This window comes from Zingiber officinale, chromosome 5B, assembly GCF_018446385.1.
Source record: "Zingiber officinale cultivar Zhangliang chromosome 5B, Zo_v1.1, whole genome shotgun sequence".
NCBI classification, from domain to species: domain Eukaryota; kingdom Viridiplantae; phylum Streptophyta; class Magnoliopsida; order Zingiberales; family Zingiberaceae; genus Zingiber; species Zingiber officinale.
The window spans coordinates 109,965,869-109,987,029 of record NC_055995.1 but is presented as its reverse complement, the minus strand read 5'-3'; the positions used below and the strand labels follow the sequence as shown (position 1 = coordinate 109,987,029).

Here is a 21,161-nt window from a genome sequence, read left to right as displayed (position 1 = left end):
GCAAGTAAAATAGCATATCAATATTTTATCGGTCAAATTTTGCCCAACTTATTTATATATATATATTCTTAAAGAGGATAGGATTTATATGTGAAATAATATAAAAATAATAATGTATTTTTCTAAGATGTAAAATTAATTAAAATTTCATAAAAAGTTAAAATTGCATACTTTAAAAGTTAATTTTTATTGAAATAATAAATCTTTATTTTCAAACAAGTTTTTTTAATATTAATCTATTAATATAATTAAATTAAATTATGTTAATTTTAGAACTTATTTTTATTAATTATATTTACTACTTTTCCGGTCTCCCTCTGCTCTCTCTCGTCTCGGACTGGACGCCACTGCAGTCGGCAGTCTTGAAGCGGTAAATACGGTCATATGGTCTTAAAACCCTTCTCCCTCTCTCTCGACTTCCCGCCTCTCAATCCATCTTAAACCCAAATCGTAGGCCCTTGTTCGATCACTTCCCGATCTGATCATATGAGGCGCGCCTTCGATGAGATCTCCGATGACGAGTGGGAGAATCACACCTTCAAGCCTTCGAAGGTCCTCAAGAGGACCAATCTCCCATCTCTTCCCCCCATCGAATCCTTCGCCTACCAGCCCCATGCCCCCGGGGGAACCGGGTCACACGATAGCCCCGTTAATTTGGACGACGAGGACGAGGATGTGGGCGACGGCGACGTAAAGGTGACGCGTTCCCCACATGGCTGCGGCAGTCGGGGCAGGCGATTCGTAGTGGATGACGATAGCGACGTTGATGAAGTGGTCGAGGTCCGGCCGGCTGCGCCTGATGACGAAGAGATCTCGTGGTCAGAGGATGAAGCAGACGTCGTGGAAGAGGAAGCAACGAACCTACAGGAAGACCTAGAAGTAGAAGAGGTGGACGTCGTTGGTCGAGCTCTCCGCAAATGTGGCAAGATATCATCAGCCCTAAGGGAGGAGCTTTATGGTTCCTCCATTTCCAATTGCGATAGATATGCTGAAGTTGAAGCTTCTTCGTGCAGGATTGTCACTCAGGTACTTGCTTCAACTTTTGCTGAATTTTCTGGACAACCATTCGGGTGGCATTGATTAGCAGGCTTCTCTTTGAAAATTATCGTTTTCCTTATGCTCCCATCTGTGCTTGTTTTGGGTGGTGATGCATCTAGGAAGATATTGATGCTGTTTTTGCTCGTGAGGAATCTGATTTTGAGCCAAGTTTGAAGCCTTATCAGATTGTAGGTGTGAATTTTCTTCTTCTGTTGTACAGAAAAAGAATCGGTGGAGGTAAATTATTGTTGATTATTGATTATTGATTATTAACTAGTAGATTCATTTTCTGTTGAAACATGCTTCTTCAAGTAAAATCCTGTTAATATTTCTGTCCTTTTTGAATTCTTGTTCCTGTTTGTAAGAGGATTTGTTTTTTCATTTAACCTTTTTTTAATTTAAAATGAATATGAGAGGCAACCACTACACTATTCCCCATAGAATAATTTTGATAGTCAAAACATTGCACTCGATGCCTCTATTTCTTACCCTGTGATAATAGTAAGGTTAGCAACACTCTCTAGATAATATTCTGGTTTCAAAAATTGTATGTAGGCAGTGATGCATTTGACCCATAGCATAGAGCATATATAGTATCCAAGGGACTATGTGGGCAATATTAAAAATATTAAAAAAATATTTGTGCCAATAAAATATTAAAGAAGACTAACATACTCCGATAGTTAGTAACTCATCTAATTCCTACTTCTACATAGAAAGTAATATAATAATGCCAATGATATAATGTAAAACACATGATGTGTACCCCATACACACACACACACACACAAAGTTGTATGTACAACAACAACAACAACAACCAAGTCTTTTCTCACTAGGTGGGGTCGGCTGTATGAATCCTTTTACGCCATTGAGTTCTATCTCCTATTATATCATCATCTATATTTAAATAAATTTTATCTTGTTTTACTGTTGCTAACCAAGTCTTTTTTGGTCTTCCTCTTCCTCGTTTGATATGCATGTTTATCATAGTTTCACATCGCCTAACTGGAGTATTTATTGGTCGTAAGTACATGTCCGTACCATCTTAAACGTGTCTCTCGGAGTTTTTCCACAATAGATGCAACTCCGACTTTCTCTCTAATGCTCTCATTTCTTATTTTGTCCATCTTCGTTTGTCCACACATCCACCTTAACATCCTCATCTCTGTAACTCTCATATTCTGCTCATGTGCTCGAGTCATAGCCCAACATTCAGCTCCATATAACATAGCAGGTCTAACTGCGGTTTTATAGAACTTACCTTTAAGTTTAAGAGGTACTTTACGGTCACATAAAACACTCGACGCTCCCCTCCATTTCACCCATCCTGCTTGTATTCTATGTAAGACATCTCTCTCAATCCCTCCATAATTTTGTAAAAATGATCCTAAATACTTAAATCTCTCAGTTCCGGGCAACTCGTCCTCTCCTATCTTAACAATTGTTTCATTACTTCTAATATTGTTAAACTTAAATTCCATATATTCTGTCTTTAATCTACTAAGCTTAAAACTTTTCTCTTCTAGTGTTTCCCTCCAAGATTCTAGATTAGCATTTACTCCTTCACGTGTCTCATCTACCAAAATAATATCATCTGCAAACAACATGCACTACGGTACTGTGTCTTGAATGTGAGCAGTGAGTTCGTCCATAATTAGTGCAAAAAGATAGGGACTTAGAGCTTATCCTTGATGTAACCCTATCTTTATTGGAAATGCTTCAGTTACTCCGCCTGAAGTCTTTACTCTGGTCGTTACTTACACACAAAGTTGTATGTAAGTAATTAATATTTAAAGTGTCTATCACTTAAAAAAATAAATGTTTAGGTTGACACTTACAGGACAGAGGTTACCAAATAGAGTGGCCTAAGGGTTTAAGTTAATTTGATTCCATCACATGCAAGTTAGATAGGCCATATGTGATAATATGCAGCTGCTATGTGGTCCCTTTCGAAATATGCTTAGGTGGTTATCTAACTGGTCCAACCTGGGCCTTTTTATAACCATGGATATAATGTTAGATAGTCCTAGTCTTTGCATTGCATGATTGACCGCTCTTTCATGTGTTGACTATCTTTCTTGTTGAAATTTGAAGTCTAGCACATCCTTGCATTGCATGAAGTGTTTGTAGGTGCTTAGGTGGTGTGAGATTGAATCACTACATAATGCATGTGGTATGTAGATGTATATATGGTGCATATGCTATCAGCTTCATGAAATCATTTAGAATTTGTTTGGGGACCTAGCCATTAGGGAATTTTATGTAAATTGACATTCGTATATGGATGTATATATTTTCTTATATTCACAAGCGAGGCTATATATCTTGGTAGAGTAAGAAACCCAAATAATTTCCCACAACATCACACATTATTAGTTCTTTTAGCAATCCGCAGAATTCTTTTGGTTCCTTCTTCTTTCCTCAAGATTCTGCTTATTCATTGTGATTTTCAGACTTCATTGTGATTTCCAATTTTTTTTTGTTCTTCCTGACAATTACTTGAAAAATTCCTAGCTATTTCATGAGTTCCCAGCTCAAATCTCTGTTTGCTTTGCTCAGTACAGATTATGCAGATTCATTCTATTCTAGGCAGATTAGTTTGCTTCTTTTTTACTTAGTTCCACAGTAGTTTCTCAGCTTCTGCAGTATTATTAAGTTCTCTATTTTTTTTCCTTTTCTGTACCTTTTATTTTGCTTCTTCTGTGCTTCACCATGGGTCTCTTCATTCTTCATAATAATCTCTTTTAGAAGCCTTGATTTTTAGATTTTCAGTAGATCTAGAGATGAGAAAACTGCTATTTGCTCAGAATGCCTCCATCTTCCCAAAATGGTCTTCTGTGTGGTAAGCCAAAATCATATAGAGTTAGTATACCTATTCCATAGTGCATAGGTGTTATGTGGTATGTGGGGACTATATGGTGGAGCATATGTTAATTAACATGATTTCCATACATTAAATAATGGGTACATTTCATGCTGATAAAATATATAATCAATATTTTAACAATGTTAAATAGATCATATATATATATATATAGGATCCATATAATTGCTATCTAATTTGTTTTATCTCTTGCAAAATATATTTAATTTAATAATTATAAGTTACAAAATAAAGGACAACCCGATGCATGAAGCATGATTTAAAATTTCGAGCGAGTTTTAGTTTATGATTGTAATGATACAGTTTCGGTATCGTATCATATTGTGCCGATATGATTATGATATTTTTTAAATATAAAATATAATAATAAAAAATATTAATAATAAATTTATTTCTAAATTCGAGTAGTTGAGTGTAAGTTTGTTTACATTGGGTGGAGTTAATCGAGTCAAGTGGGTTTAAATTGACCTTAATTTGGATTTATTTTGATTAGTTTAAAATTGAACCAAATAATCTAGTTCAATCATATCTAATTAAATTAATAATATATTTTTTTAAAAATTAGATATTATTTAATCAGGATTAATGGTATTTTCTTAGTTATTTAATTTTCCTTTTCTCTCTCATTCCCATTTTTTTTCCTTAATTTTTTTGATTTCTTTTCTCTTTTCCTCTCATTCTTTTTTTTTTCCCAATATTTTTCCCTATTTTCCCTGATTCTTCTCCTACGAGTCCTTTTTTTTCTAACTTCATTCCTCTTTTCCCATCATTCTATTTTTATTGATTTCTTGTTTTTTTTCTTGATTCTTCCCCACTCTCTTAGGATTCCCAATTGCTCATGACTCTCATCAACTTTCGCTAGAGTGCAACAATTCAATTAATGGTGTGCCCTCCATCACCAACCAGAGACGGCTGTCATTGGTGTCCATACTCCTCTTTCTAGTACTTCTTTGTTTACTTTGTTTCTCTTTTCACTTCCTTTTTCTTCTCTCCCACTCCCTCTTTATTTTTTGTCGTCGCCATTGTCAATGTACTCCCCTCCTGTCTCTCCCTTTGTTTTAGCTGCTCTGTCGTGTGTCGAAGTCATCTTGCGTGCTGGTCGGCGGGTGAATATTAAATTTTGCGTGTGCCAATCCACACAGTTCGGAAACCATGAATCTAACTATATACTCAAATTTAAAATTTAATATTATCTTGTATGAAGATAATTTACAAAAGAAATAAAACAATTCTCTTAATTTATGCAGACTTGTATTGTATGTCAAGAGGTGTCGAGTGTTGGTATAAGACAATATTTATCAACATAATTGACACACACATAAGAGATTGCCTATGTTGAGTAGTATTGAATTTTGTTAATTTATCAGAACTATACATTTTGATTGTTTTACACAGTACCGTACGAGATTTTAAGCCGTGTGCAATACAACAACAACCAAGCCTTATCCTACTAGGTGGGCTTGGCTATATGGATCCTTTTACGCCATTGAGCTCTATCTCCTACTATCTCATCATTATACTTAAATAAATTTTATCTTGTTTTATTATTGCTAACCAAGCCTTTTTTGGATTTTCTCTTTCTCGTTTGATATGCGCGTTTGTCATAGATTCGCATCACATAACTAAAGTATTTATTGGTTGTCTAAGTACATGTTCATACTATCTTAAACGTGTTTCTTGGAGTTTTTCCTCAATAGATGTAACTCTGACTTTCTCTCTAATACTCTTATTTCTTATTCTGCCCATCCTCGTATGCCCACACATCCACCTTAATATTCTCATCTCTGCAACTCTCATCTTTTGCTAATGTGCTCGAGTCATAGTCCAACATTCAGCTCCATATAATATAGTAGGTCTAACTACGGTTTTGTAGAACTTTCTTTTAAGTTTTAGAGGTATTTTATGGAATACCTGGCGCTTTCTTCCATTTTAACCACCTTGTTTGTATTCTATGTAAGACATCTCTCTCAATCCCTCCATCGTTTTGCAAATATGATCCTAAATATTTAAAGCTCTTGATTTCGGGCAACTCATCATCTCCTATCTTAACAATTGTCTTAACAATTGTCTTATTACGTCTAATATTGCTAAATTTAAATTCCATATATTCTGTTTTTATTCTACTAAGTCTAAAACCTTTCTCGTCTAGTGTTTCTTGCCAAGATTCTAGTTTAGCATTTATTCATTCACGTATTTCATCTACCAAAATAATATCATCTGCAAACAACATGCACCACAGAACTGTGTCGTGAATGTGTAGTGAGTTCGTTCATAATTAGTATAAAAAGATAGGGACTTAGAGCTGATTCTTGATGTAATCTTATCTTTATTGGAAATGTTTCAGTTACTCCGCCTGAAGTTTTTACTCTGGTTGTTATATTCTTGTACATATCCTTAATTAGTTCAATATATGTTACGCTAACGATTATCTTTTCTAAAATTCTCCTGATAATTTCTCTTGCGACTCTATGCAATACAATGTTAAAATTTTACAATTTTATTTAAGAGTTGGGAATTTATATTTGTTCTTTTCTTATTTTTTCATCTCCTTTATACAATTCTCCATTAGCATCATATGTTGAAATACCGATATGGTACTAAAATATTTTTGTTTTAATTAAAGTTTGAAACTCCAGCAGCTCAAGATTTTGAAGCTTGACTATATATATATAGGAATGATATATTGCCTACCTTATGGTGCCCGCCCCTACCCACCTAGTGTATTTTTTGTTTTCACTTCCTAAGCCCTAAATACTATACCCTAAACTCTAAGGCCTAAATCTTAAACCCTAAGCTTTAAAAAAAACACACTAGGTGGACACAGGTTGGGCACCATAAGGTGGGCAACATATCAACACACACACACACACACCTTGTGAACTGTGTTGTTAAAGGCGCGCCTGAGGCGCTAGGCGCACAAGGTGCTGGGAAAAATGCCTCTTCCCACGCGAGGCGGGCGCTGTTCGCCAGGCGCGCCTCGTGCGCCTTTGCACCTCAACAAAGGCGCGATCGAGGTGCGATCGAGGCGCCGCGATCAATCGTGAACAAATTTGGATTTTAAACCAGAAAAAACATTCCAAATCAACGTTGTTTGGAATTAGGGCACGGGAAACAGGAGCAGAAAAGAGCGCAGGAAGGAAGGGAGGAAGAGAACGCAGGAAGGGAGGAAGAATCCTGAACCCATTTTCGTCCGCCGCCATCGCTGAGTTGCGCCATCGCTGAGTTGCGTCGTCGCCCAAGAATGTTTTCCTTCTTTTTCTGTTTTTTCTGTTCTTCACTTCTTATTCTTCTTCTCTTTTTTTTTGTCTGTTATCATCTTCTTCTTCTCTTCTTCTCTTCGCTTCTTTTTCTTCCTTCTTTTCTGTATCTTCTTTTTTTCTACAGTTCTGTATCTTCTTTTCTTTGCTGTGCTGCTGTCCGGTTTTGTTTTGTTTTGGTTTCCTATTTTTTAATTTTTGCAGGTTGTGTTTTTGCTTCCTACTGCTGTCTGGTTTTGGATTTTTTGTTATTGTTTTTCCATTTTTATTGGTTCGTATTGATGCTGTTGTCCGATATTTCATTTTTTTTACTGTTTTTTCATTTTTGTTTGTTTTGTTTTGCTTTTTGTTTTTTACTATTTTGCTATTGCTGGTACAGACTGTACAATGCTTTTTATTGCTGGTACCGTATTGATTTTATTTTATTTTTAATTTTTTAGACTATTTTTTTATTCAATTATCATGGAAGGTAGTAGTGATACTCTAACATATATATCAAAAGTTTTTTATTGATGTGTGTGGAATATTAATAGTTATTATATTTGACATATTATATGAGTATGTCAATAATTTAGTAGTCATCAACCTCATGTTCAAGAGGCGCGCGCCTCGGGCGCGCCTCGCGCCTCGGGCTCTAGTAGCCCCTTTGCGCCTCGGTGCGCCTCGCGCCTCTAACAATACAGCTTGTGAATACATGCACCCCACAAGGTGATTGTGTCATTTTGAGATGAAATTTTGTTTGTAAGCTTACCATATCCAAAATATTCTTTTTTGGAGTCTTCAATGGTTGACAGTTTACTATTTTGAGGAGTAGTCCTTAAAATGCATATTTTAGATGCAAATGAACCAACATTTCATTTCATGATGATATAAGTTATGTCGTTCAACATTTTATTCATTTTTGACCCTTCTAAAAGTGAAATCAGATCATTATTATTATTTAGAACATTTTAGAAGATACAAGTGTTAAAATGGACATCTATGGTGTGAGTGAACACACACATAGACCCAACCTCGGTTCGGTTTCTATTTCAATCCATTGAATCGGAGGTTCAAACTGCCAATTCAATGGTGTTTTTTTTTTATTTTAAATCTTCACGCCACTTGCTGTGGGTGACAACTGCTTGCTGTGGACGACGACCCCGTGTCGGAGGTAGCCGACGACAAGAATTGTACGATATGTATTTTTTTGATTTTTAAAGCCTTACGTGACCGCTTGCCACGGGTGACAGCTTGCGTGGTCACCGCCTTTTTTTCTCTTTTCTGTTCTTTCACGCGATGATTTTTTTCTCCTCTGTGCTTTCCTCCATATTTCTTGTCCATCACTTTTCTTTGGATTTTTTTTTCCATCGTGAGCCATCGCAAATCGTGAATCAAACTGTAATGGGCTGTTTCGAATGTTTCAAACTGTAATAGGTGGTTTCGAACCGTGAACTATAATCGGTTTGGATGGTTAAGGTTAAGGCTTGACTTTTTCGAACCGTCAAACTGTTGGTTCCGTTGATTTGGCGGTTCTGAATTGTGGTTGGGTCTACACGCACATAAGGAAGGTTGAATATCAAAATGAAGCAACAAGTTGAGCATTTTATCCTTTTTTGCACCTAATAAATTTCAAAACTAGTTTGTCGGCCAATGTGAGTTGGTTAGGTTATTTTAACACAATACCCTAAAATGGACATTTTAGGTGTAAATGTTTCATTTCAAAATGGCACATGAAGTTGATTTTGAAGTCGATTTGGTGGGGGTAGGATTGCATAGGCTAAGGGCAAATTGGGAAATTAAAAAAATCTAAAGTAGGGTATGATATTTATTTGATAAATAAAGACAGTATTTATTTAAAGCTTAAAACATAGGTTTAAGCTAGTAAATTGTTCTTTTGATTTTATTTTCTAGGAATGCGACTCAATTCTAGAAATTTTTTGGTGTATGCTCTTTTTGTCAACATCTTTTGTGGAAGAGAGTTTTTAAGCTCTGTGATGACTCAATAGATCCAGAAGGATTGTTGCAACGTGCAAACAACTTTTGAGGTTTACACAACTTGCAATACAACTTCATGAAGGTTTTTCCAACTCATGAACACTTTGTGAGGACTGCACAAGATTTCTTCAACTAGTCAATAACAAATCTTGAGTGACTTCAACTAATTTGAGGAAGAAGTTGTAGAATAGCTCGATTTCCTTTTTTTATTTCCTTCCCTCCACCTTGAATTTGCCATCAATTCCAACTGAATTTGTCTTGTTTTGATTGTTGGTCCGGGTAGGCCGACTGGAGAGGGTCGAGTTGTCTGAAACACAAGAATAAAACACCTTCTTGATCTTTCGACTCGGATTAGTAATACAATTATAACAGAAACAACAACTAAAAAAAATAGTAAAAGACACCAGAGTTTACTTAGTTACAACCTAGATGGTTGTTAATCCAAGGCAAATGAACGCTCACTAAGAATCTCCTTTACTGAAGGCGGAGAAACCTTTTACACTTGTTAATAGCTCAGAAAAGACTAGGAAACTAAATACTGAAGTTGTTATCTTTTTCCTAGGTTCAGGGGTCTTTTTATAACCCATGGGAAAAGTTATCCGTAGGCTGAAGGTGTCTTCCATAGAGCTAGAAGGCGCCTCCAGCGAGGCCAAAGGATACAACTTTATCCTTTTCCGCAATGGTCAAATTGCCTGGTTGAAAGCGCCTTCCATAGCCTTTGAAGGCGCCTTTGCACTGTTCATCGAAGGCACCTTCCATGGCTGGTTGAATGCGCCTTCAACCATTGAAGGCGCCTTCTGCCTGAAGGTCACGGAGGCACCTTCAACTCTTGTTGAAGGCGCCTCTAGCAGCTCCATAGCTCCACTCTAGTTCTTTCGCTGCTCCAATCGCCTGGGTGATTTCGGCCAACCGAAATAAGACTCACTCGAATCCAATTTTGGCTTTCTCCTTGAGCAAGCTTCCGCTTCGGCTTCTCATCCCTTGAATGTCGTGCACGTCCTTCTCGTCCACCGGCGCACTCTTCCGTAGCGTCTCGTCCCTTGGATGCACTGAGTCCGTCGGCTCTCTCCCGTGCCGTCCTTCTCGCTAGTCACGTCTTTCGCTCGACTTCCTGTGCTCCTAAGCTCCTGCACACTTAGACACAGAGATCAGAAAATAACAGGATCTAACCTAACTTGGTTGATCATACCAAAAACACCTTGGGGTTCCAACATTGATTGACCAATGAAATTAATACAGAAATTTTAAATCTTGGCACAAAGTGAGGTTCACAATCTTGAGTTATGTCAGAGCTTTAATCTTAGACTGGAACAATTCTGTGTTGGCATCGTGTAGACATTTCGCTGGATGGTGTTGGTGGAGAATTGGAGGTGAAAGGTTAAAGAATACGAAGAAGAAAAAGAAAAATGAGACAACTATTTAATGTCATACTTTGTTTTTTTATTTCGAATATATTTGGAATGCTATAGGTTTGACATTATTTGTATTGTCACAAGATAAAAAAATAATAACAGTATCTCAATTTGAATTCATCGTGTTGTAGCATACCAAGAGGTGTTGAGCATTGGCATGATGTGATACTCTTTGATACAATAGACACAACATACAGGAGATATTTTTGCATCATAAACATTTGTAGATTGCTATAGCTAAATTTTTATCAATATTTTGGAATAATTTCTTGAAGTTGAAGTTGTTTATAAATCTGGGGTATCTCTATGTTTTGCGACAAGGTAGTTTTTTGGAGGCGAATCGTCAGATACTTTGATTTTTCCAAATCATATATTTTTTTTATTAGATGATGGTGATGATTGCTCATATGATCAAGGATTGCCCAGAAAGCTCATTTTCTATGTCGAATGTCTTTTTTTGTGTGGTATGTTTCAAATCAGCATGTAGAAGCTTAAGTTCTACTGGGATATAATGCTGAAAGGTTTATACTTTATTAAAGGATGTAAAGGAAAATGGAGTTATTTATAAAAAAACATATTCATGTGTACAATTAATTTTCTTAGCCGACTCCACCTAGTGGGATAAAACTTGGTTGTTATTGTATTTGTACTTTATGCTTGGTCTAATATTTATAGAAGGGATGTTCGAGGTTCATGTCTGAGTTAATCTCTGATTATGTAAATCAGCATGTAGAAACTTATGTTTTATTGGGAAGTAATTCTAAAAGTTTTGTGCTTTATTATGCTGTATAAAGGAAAAGACTTATTTATAAAAAGTATATTTGTACAGTTAATTCTTAGATTTTGTTTATGCTTGGTGTATTATTTATAGAAGGTCTATTTAAGTTTAGGCTTTAAGCATATTGTTACTTTTTCAGTACTTCCAAAGTGCTGACATATGGTGCATGTGGCCAATTGGCAACGGAGTGAGGAAGAAAATGAAGAAGAAAAAAGAATAAAATACAATTACATAACTAGAGGTAAGATTTAATGTATTTTTCTATGTTGGAGTTTATGTCCCAACTGGAATTGTATGGTTTCAACACCATATTGTGCTACAGTCGACAGAGACATTCAGTAGCTGAGCTAAATTTAGATAAGTTTTATTTTTTTAATTCCCCTTTCACTTAATTTATTTAGTTGTAAAAATAAACTAATATTAACTAGTCGAATTGAAAATTTCATATTATATCGTACCAATAATTGATACATTCTACATGTATTCTAACACGCTGAGATGAATTTGGATAAGAATTACTTATTCAATTTTGTTTAGTTAAATTTTATACATTTTAAAATGATTATATAATTAGTAATTGAATTAAAAATAGTTTTATTCAACTTCATGTCAAAATGAATTTATATTAGGTTTATAATATTATTCCACTTATTTATAAAAATAAAACTATAAGAATTAGAGAATCAATTAAATTAATTTTTTTGATACATGGCGTAGTGTGCCAAGACGTGTCATACCAGCATGATATGACTTATTGACATACTTGATACCGGTGGCATCGGATTTTTGAAAATTATTGCAACAATACTTTTTACTGTGCCACTTGACATGTAGGAGATTGCAAATCATTGATTTCAAGATTTTGAATTACATAACATCTATAAGATTATTCAATCTTTTCTTAACACTGTAGTTTTATAATCACAAACTAATGAATACCAATTTTAATAATCATGTGGCTATCCACACTTAACAATTCAGTCTTTCAAAAATAAACTAAACACATTAGACAATTCAGCCTTTCAAAAACACACTAAACTCATTGAAATTGTCTGCCACTTCATTCAATATGCCATGTCCAAGAAGAATTATACTCAATGCATTTTCTCAAGAACAGATGACCAAAATTTTTAACAAACCATTTAATGGAGCTTGGTTTATGTTAAAAGTTGAACATTGTCATTTGGTATTTCGTTGTTAGGCTTTGAATTATGTAAACAGGTTGTAGTCTTTCTCCTCATGAGAATAACAAAATTGCTATTTCTCAACTATTATAATGTCAATATTGTTTAGCACTTCATCCTTTGGAATGTTAAGAGTTGATGATATCTTAAGGATTAGTTTCCCGTCCAAAATTAGTAATCATTTTCTAATCCAAAATTATATGTACTATATATTAAAAAAATGCTGCTATGATGTATTTGATTTACAGATTCATGGAAGTTGATAATATGTGTCTGATATATTTTTTTGTGATGGCTTATTTCTTAAAGTATTATGAGAAAACAGAATCAATTAATTGAGCAATTTGACCTCTACTGTGTCTGTTGTTGGCTGATGCTTTCTCATTGGTTTCACATTTTTTCTTTAACTTCACTTATAAAACACTCGTATAGGCCTTCTAACTGTACCTCATTTTCAGCCATCTTGGCAGATGAGATGGGTCTTGGTAAGACAGTGCAGGTATGTCTAGCTCAATGAAAGTTTGACCTCATAATTGAGATTGGATAAGCTTTGATTACTTTTTTTCTCATCCAGGCCGTGACATATCTAAACTTGCTAAAGCACTTGAACAATGACCGAGGTCCTCACCTAATCGTCTGCCCAGCTTCAGTTTTAGAGAACTGGAAAAGAGAATTGACTAGGTGGTGTCCATCACTCTCTGTCTTATTATTTCACGGAAGTGGGAGAACAACTTATTCAAAGGAATTAACCTCTCTTGGCAAGGCTGGCTTGCCTCCTTCCTTCAATGTATTACTTGCATGCTACTCATTGTTTGAACGACACAGGTTTGTTCATCCAAATTGTTTATTTTTTGAGGATTTGATATATAATTTGCAATGAATATTGTGATGTTTAACTTTCAGCTCACAACAGAGAGATGATCGTAAGGCATTGAAGCGATGGAAATGGAGTTGTGTTCTAATGGATGAAGCTCATGTTTTAAAGGATAAGAATAGCTTCCGATGGAAAAACCTTATGGCTGTAGCTCAAAATGCACGACAACGCCTAATGTTAACAGGAACCCCACTTCAAAATGATTTACATGTATGCCAACAGCCTTCTTGGAGCTTTTTTTCTCTGTTTAAACTTGTGACTTGCTTAGAAAGCAAAACGCTAAGTGAATAGTAAACTTAATGCTGTTTTAATGAGTTTGGAAATGTTTTGACTATATTCCTATAAGTCCAGGCACCAAGTTTTCCCTGCATTATTATAGTTCATTCTTGTTTTTAGGGTGATGTCAGTAATGAAACCAAGAATAATTTTATACATGTATATAATTTAGAAAGTACTTGTTTTTAAAGCAAAAAGAGTTTCTATAATTATATACATGTATATATATTTATATAGTACTTGTTTTTATTTGTATACTAATTGTAGAAAGTAAAAGGCCATCTTCATCTAAAACTCTCTGGTCACCATATCAGCTCTTTCCTTTTATGTTGGCTTATGAGATGCTCTGGTTTTCTTTGTATTATTTATTTGTTTCTGTTAGAGACACACGTTTACTTATGAATATTTTCTGAATTATGTTCATTGATTATGTAACATTAGGCAATAACATATATGATGAAATGATCTTAAGAGGTTCAGCACTATATATCAAGAATATAACTTTGGTCGATATGGCTTGATATAGGCAGCTTGTACTTGTGAGTTCTCCATGTTGATACTTAGACAACCTTTCCCATAGTACGGATAGTGACCATTGGAAGGAAGAAGCATAGGACAAAGGGGGAAGGGAGGAGGATAAGGAAGATCGACATATCATATACTCCTTCCCTACGACATATGTCAAAATGGGTCATTATTGGTACAACCTCGCTCCACTAGTCTCCACTTAGGCACTAGAGTTGGCATAGTGTCAAGATTTGAATTCTTTCTATAGATAGCATGATAGTGCGCCTCTAGAAAAAAGTTCAAAATTTCACTCATGTATTTTTTTTCTTGATGCAATTGTGCTTCAAGTTGGTCATGATCAACCATGGTGTTTTGATGTTTGGTTTGACCTATGTGTTTAAGTTTGGTTAATATAGTTTGTCAACTAGGTCAAGGTTAATTGAATATTTGACAATCCGAGAATTCCAACAAGTGTTGATATATGAGAAGTAACAAGTGGAGGTTGTGAATGAAGTGCTAATGGATTAAAGTTGTCTCGACACTTACACTCCAAGAGTCTTAACAGGTCAAGGTTGACCGTATGCTTAGCAAATGGAAGTCTTAATAGTTCAAGGTTGACGCGATGTTTGGTAAGTGAAAGTTTTGATAGGTTAAGGTTGATTAGATGCTTGGCAGTGCAAGTCTTGGTAAGTTAAAGTTGATTGAATGCTTGATAGAGAAAATCTCAAAGTCAAGGCCTCTTGCAAGCGAAGTCTTGGAAGTAATGTTGATCATATGCTTGGTAGAGAGAATCTTGGAGGGAAGGCCTCTTGACAATCTAAGGAAGTCTAGGCTAGGCTTCTTGGCAAGACAAGAAAGTCCCGTAGGTAAGGCTTCTAGTAAAGAGAAGATTGGGATGCAAGGGCTGGGCTCTTGGTAAGATGAGGAAGTCCTGGAGGAAACACCACTTGGCAAGATAAAGAAGTTCCTCGATTTAGATGAGGACATGTCCTTAGAATTGATCATAGTTGATGATTTAGTAGACTTGTGGTAGGATTCACTCAATGCGTTTGTGGGTTGACTAGAGAGTTGACTTAGGCTGATTTATCAATTAACAACATGTTTCTGTTTGTGGCTTAGTCAACTTTGGACAGTTAACTGGGTTGGATTTAGTTGATTGGTTGGTTTAGTTGATTGGTTGGTCCAGTGAGAAAACTAGAATAAGACTGTTGAGTTGATAGGTGCAATCAAATATTCTACCAACTATATTACATCAGCTTATTGAGAGATGGTTCATTCGATTTAAGTTGTTGGAAAGCCAAACAGTCAACATGAAGCATATGCAATTGTGGTAGGAAAAGGTAGAAGCTGTCGTATAGAACAAGTTGCTGGTAGAACATGAAGGCTATAAGTATGCCCCCACGGGCATAGCGCAGTTGGTACTTGGGTGGCAGACTTGTTGGATTGGGCATGGGTCGATTCTCGGGGGCTTCATCGCCTTGGGTTATCCCCTCCCACCTAGGAGGCCGTTGCGTACCATGATTTACCTTGTATCTTGTCGTGGGGTTGACGATACTTGACCGCTTGGGATGAGTGATATCACCTTTGCCGGATGAAGGCTACAAGTAAAGCAGCTTTGGAGGTTGTTGAAAGCCAATAAGTATGAATGAATATAAGTAAAAGCAAGTCCAAAGAAGATCTTTAAGGTTATACTGTCTTTGTTGTATTACTTAGATTATCTTCTTGTTTTTATCTTGTAAGAAAGGTTTGTATGAGGTTTCTATACCTCGGAAGTTTCTGAGAAGGAGAAAAAATAGAAGTGATTCAAGGGATGACTTACCAGCGAGTCATATGCCAGTGTAAGAAGTAGGGTCTGGGGTTCTGAACCATGAATAGAGAAGTGATAAGAGAATTGTTTGTATGCTTGAGTTCATTTTATCTATGCAAGCATTTCCTATATTTCCTTGTCTTCCATTTGTCAGATGCATTGGCTAGTATGTCATAATTCTGCTCCTGAGTGATCAACAACATTGTGATAACATGTTTTAACATTTGCAGGAGTTATGGTCATTGTTAGAATTTATGATGCCTGATATTTTTTCCACTGGGGATGTGGACCTGAAAAAGTTGTTGAATGCAAAAGATAATGATATGATCTCACAGATAAAATCCATTTTAGGGCCATTCATATTAAGGCGCTTGAAGTCCGATGTTATGCAGCAACTTGTTCCAAAGATACGACATGTAAGCCTTATGACTGATTTAACTTTGGTTTTGCACGTTCAACATGCATTCAATACTTTTGCAGGTTCATTATGTTCACATGGGCTCGCAACAGTCTATGGCATATGTTAATGCCATAAATGAATACCGTGCAGCTTCCCAGGCTCGGGTCTCAAAGTCTTCTGCTTCTGCATCTGGAGTTGATCTGCTCCCCAAACGTCAAATTTCCAATTATTTTATGCAGTTTCGCAAGGTGCTTAAAATTTATTTCATTTTTACATAGAATATGCTTTTGAACCTGATGAATGACATTCTTTTGTCAGATTGCAAATCATCCATTGCTGGTTAGACACGTGTACAGTGATGAAGATGTTGTTCGTGTTGCTGAAGTGCTGTATCCAAAGGGTGTATTTGGTTTTGAATGTAGCATAGAAAGAGCCATCCAAGAGATCAAGAGTTATAATGATTTTGAAATTCACCAGGTATACAGTTTCACCAGAGCTTATCTTCCCCATTCTATGCAATCATTATTCCCTACTAGCTTTTTGAATACGTTATGAACATTAGAATTTTTTATTTGCTTTTAGTTGATGTCCTTTGATTCTCCTAAAGTCAAATACCACTTCTTAATATCATGCTGGCTGTAATGGAAGCATTACATTTTTTTATATAGTTGATTTTTACAGTTGATGTAAATTCCAGAATGTTGTTACAAGCTTTGATAAAAATTTTTGGTAACAATTTAAGGAACCCTGGGTTTTGTTACTTTTTATGACTAATTCTAATCATCACATTACATTGCAAATTTTGTTTTTTTTTAAGGTTTTAAAAAAAAACTTCTATTTTTTTTAGCAAATCCACACTATTCCCCTCCACCTCTCCTCCAAAGGTGGCTTTCATTGTCTACCTTATAAATTCGAACAACAACTCCTCTATTGCGGGTATCTTTTAGACTCACACTCAACCCAACACCTGCTAGTCTATCACAACGACTAGAGAAGATCTTTTCTCTACCTTTCATTGAGTTTAAATTTAGTGATCAATGCACCTTGCACACTATTTAGCATCTTCAAGACCATCCTTCTATACAAATGAAATCACATTTCCACTAACAAAATCCTATCTCCCACTCAAAGGATCATCTCTTCCTACATTCAATTGTAACCATGGCTTGTGCAAGTTCGTTGCAGCCTACAATTATAGGGCTGTTTTCCTCTTTTCCCTCTCCCCTTTTTCCTTATCTTAACAATAAACTTGACATTTCTCTTTAGTAGAACCTTACCTCCCTTACCTTCAAACCTCTCAGTCTTGTCATTGCCGACGAGCAACTATCATCATGTTTTGCTGTTAACAATACTAGCCATCTTTGCCTACCTAACCACTATCCTCATTGTTAAAAAAAGTAGTTGTAATCTCCTTGACTCACATTTGATCAACGTTCAAAATTTTGTTCCGTGTCGGGCGGAACGGGCGAAACTTACCGTTCCGCCCGCGCATTGAAATTGACACCAAGCCATGAAGGTTTCGTTGCGTCATCACGTGCGCTAGGAAGAATCGCGCGCGCACGAGACAGCATGGGCAGCGTCACTAGAAGCGTCGCGACATTTCTGGCGGCCCCAAAAGCGTCGCGGGACGCTTCCGGCAGCGCGCTGGAAGCGTCGTCGGACGCCTCCGGTGCCGTCGGAGGTGCCACCGGACGTCTCCGGCATAGTCGGAGGCATCCGTGGGGTCGCGATCGCAGTCCCCACAAATGATTGTGAAAACGAAGAACCTATAAGTTGCTATACACTTGTAGGAACAAAATAAAAACTTAAAAAAATATGTAGTAGCCAAGACAAAGGCTAAGAAAGTAGTAAATAAAGCCAACAATAAAACTTTTAAACATTTGAATTGATAGCTTAATTCAAAAGGAGAATGAAATATCTAGTATTTAGCTAAATCGAGAGAGAGAGAGGAAGACAATGATGAGGAAATAAAAGAGCAATGGAAGGGTAGCTTCATCAACTTTTTAATGAAGATTTAGGTGACCAACTTAAAATAGAAAATTTAAGTAGACTAGAGTATAAAAATATAAAAATTTAAATTTTTTATTGGGGATTTCGAATTTTAGAAGTAGAATAGTAGAATAAACATTTATTGAGATGAAAATGAAAAAGCGATTGGATTGAATGATATTTTGATACAGGTATGGAAGTGTCTAGGAAAGTAGAGTGAATGACTAACAAAGTTATTCAACCTCATATGGAAAATGAAAAAAAATGCTAAATTAGTGGAGGATAAGTACTTTTATGCCTCCTGGATAAAAACAAAAGAGACGCATAAACTTGTGCGAATTATAAGGGCATTAAGCTATTAGCCATACCATGAAATTTTAAAAAAGAATAATAGAAAAAAATTAAGGAAGGAGACAAAGGTGACTGAAAATTGATTTTAATTCGTACCTGAAAAGTTTGATAGAATTTATACATCTTCTTAGACAACTGATTGAAAAATATTAAGAAAAGAAACCACACTTACATATGATATCCATTAACCTCTAAAAAGCTTGTGATCGACTCCCAAGAGAAATAATATGGAGAATTCTATAAAAGTATATAATGACAAAAGTGAAGACTCCAAGAGCACGATTTAAAATTTCAACTCCTGCTGGAGTTTCGATCTCCGATGGAAACAATACGATTTTGGTATCATATCGTATTGATACAATTTTGGTATTTTTAAATTTTAAATATAAGTGTATATTCATTTTATTAATATTTAATTATTAAATATGCTTTATATTTTGAGATGTTTAATTTATATTTCAATATTTTCTCATAAGATAATGCCTATTTAATTTTTATAAAATTTATTTTTTAAAAATAAGTAATTCTTAAAATTAAAAACTAATTCCAAAATTATAAAATCATTTGAAAGATAATTATAAAATTATTTAAAGATTTTATTTTTTTTAAATGTATTTATAAATTTTTAATATATATTTAAAATGTTTAAGAATTATATATATATATTTTTAAAAAATTATTTTAAATTTATATTCAATTTACAATATATATTAAAAATTTAAATTATTTTATTAGTTTAAAAAATTATTTAAAATTTTAAAATATTTTTCAATATTATATAACTGTTATTAATAATAATTATAACTATTTATGAAACATCCTAGACCGATACATGGACAAACCTCATAATTGCAAGCTTAAAGAGACTCAAATTTAAATCAACAACTTAGAATAAAAGTGCATTACAACCTGATTCAACACGAAACCCAAAACAAGCTGTGAATTAACATCATAATAGTAAATTAAACCTTCTACAGGACAAAAAAGGCAACTAACTAGTGAGATAAACTCGAACAACTACCAATAGAGAAACTCAACTCCGACCAGAAGACCCAACATCCCAATGCGAGGAAAAACAAAAACTAATAAAAGAAGAATGCGGGTGTGCACTGCCAAGTACAAGAACGCTTATCCATCAAGTCTTGTCGTCTCCTCATTTCCTGCACCATATAGATCTAGTGAGTCTAAAGACACAGCAAGTTTAACCCTTTTTCATAAATAATGTTCGTTGCATTTACAAAAAGAAATATATATATATATATATATATATATCGACAATTACTGAGCTAAATGGTGGTAGAGAATAACTTCTGTCATTAGTTTCATGAACCTCCAATTTTTTTTTTTTATTTATCTTTGTGCAAATTAACCTTCATTGTCTTTCGTTATAATTGTACGACTTGTAAATTTCGAGAATACAGATCAACATATGTCTTTACTTTATACCTTAACCTCTGATCGTTTGGCCAAACATTTGCCCTAGTACTAGGTTGGTAAGGTTCATTGGACCCTTTTTAAGTCGGATCCCCTAACCCCTCTGTTTCGGTAAGGTTCACCGGACCCTTCTTAAGCCAGATCCCCTAACCCCTCTATTTTGGTAGGATTCACCGGACCCTTCTTAAGCCGGATTCCTCTACCATCACATAATCCCATACTGATTACATCGTTAAACTAAATAGGTTTAGAAAGCTGTCAAAAACTAAGTTGTTTACATTGACCTTTCAACAATTCCATTCTATCAAAAGCATGTTAAGATTCATCGAGCCAGGACCTCAGTAATGACATAACTTTTAGACAATAAATAATGCACCAAAATACTAAAAGATGTGTGAAGCTTGAAATTTTAGTGTCGATTCAAAGCTGGGTATTGCATGAATATACTACATGACTGGTTATCAAGGTGCATGTGCATTAATAATCCCTTTTTATTTATTTATTTATTTTTCTACCAAATCTTTGCATGTTGGCAATTGATATCAAACCATGCAATAACCCTCTGAGCTACACAATTCTGCATGCAACCATTTAATACAAAAGGATGCAAAATTCTGCATGCAACCATTTGGAGTGCAAACAAATGCAACCCGAACCATGCAATATTCTGCATGCAACCAATTAACGCAAACGATGTAAAATTTTGCTTGCAACCAATTAAAGAGCAAATAAAACGATGCAATCAGATGAATATTTCTTTTTGGCAAGTCCAGATGTACCGCGTTCAGAAGAATTAAAGAGCAAGGTAAACATACGTTAATTTAACCCCTTTTATCTTTAATCTATCTCGTTATTACGTAATTATGTAGTATGCATGCTTTCGATTTCATAGTCCATGTAGCAGCAAAATAGAGACGTAGTGAAAAGTGAATATAATCCATGAGGTGGAATAAAAATCGGAACAGGAAACCTTACGACGTAAATCAAAGT

At 35.2% G+C, this 21,161-nt stretch overlaps 1 protein-coding gene across 2 annotated transcripts in view; it reads left to right on the top strand.

Moving 5' to 3' along the window:
- The first annotated feature begins 325 nt into the window (after positions 1-325).
- LOC121985336 (protein CHROMATIN REMODELING 19-like) overlaps positions 326-21,161 on the top strand; it is a 64,478-nt gene continuing 43,642 nt past the window's right edge. For both annotated transcript variants that reach the window (XM_042538720.1, XM_042538719.1), the window contains exons 1-8: positions 326-1,026; positions 1,158-1,275; positions 12,992-13,032; positions 13,108-13,358; positions 13,437-13,617; positions 16,228-16,413; positions 16,478-16,645; positions 16,716-16,874. In XM_042538720.1, coding sequence (XP_042394654.1) covers positions 487-1,026; positions 1,158-1,275; positions 12,992-13,032; positions 13,108-13,358; positions 13,437-13,617; positions 16,228-16,413; positions 16,478-16,645; positions 16,716-16,874 — 1,644 coding nt within the window. In that variant the 5' untranslated portion in view covers positions 326-486. The remainder of the gene's footprint in view (positions 1,027-1,157; positions 1,276-12,991; positions 13,033-13,107; positions 13,359-13,436; positions 13,618-16,227; positions 16,414-16,477; positions 16,646-16,715; positions 16,875-21,161) is intronic.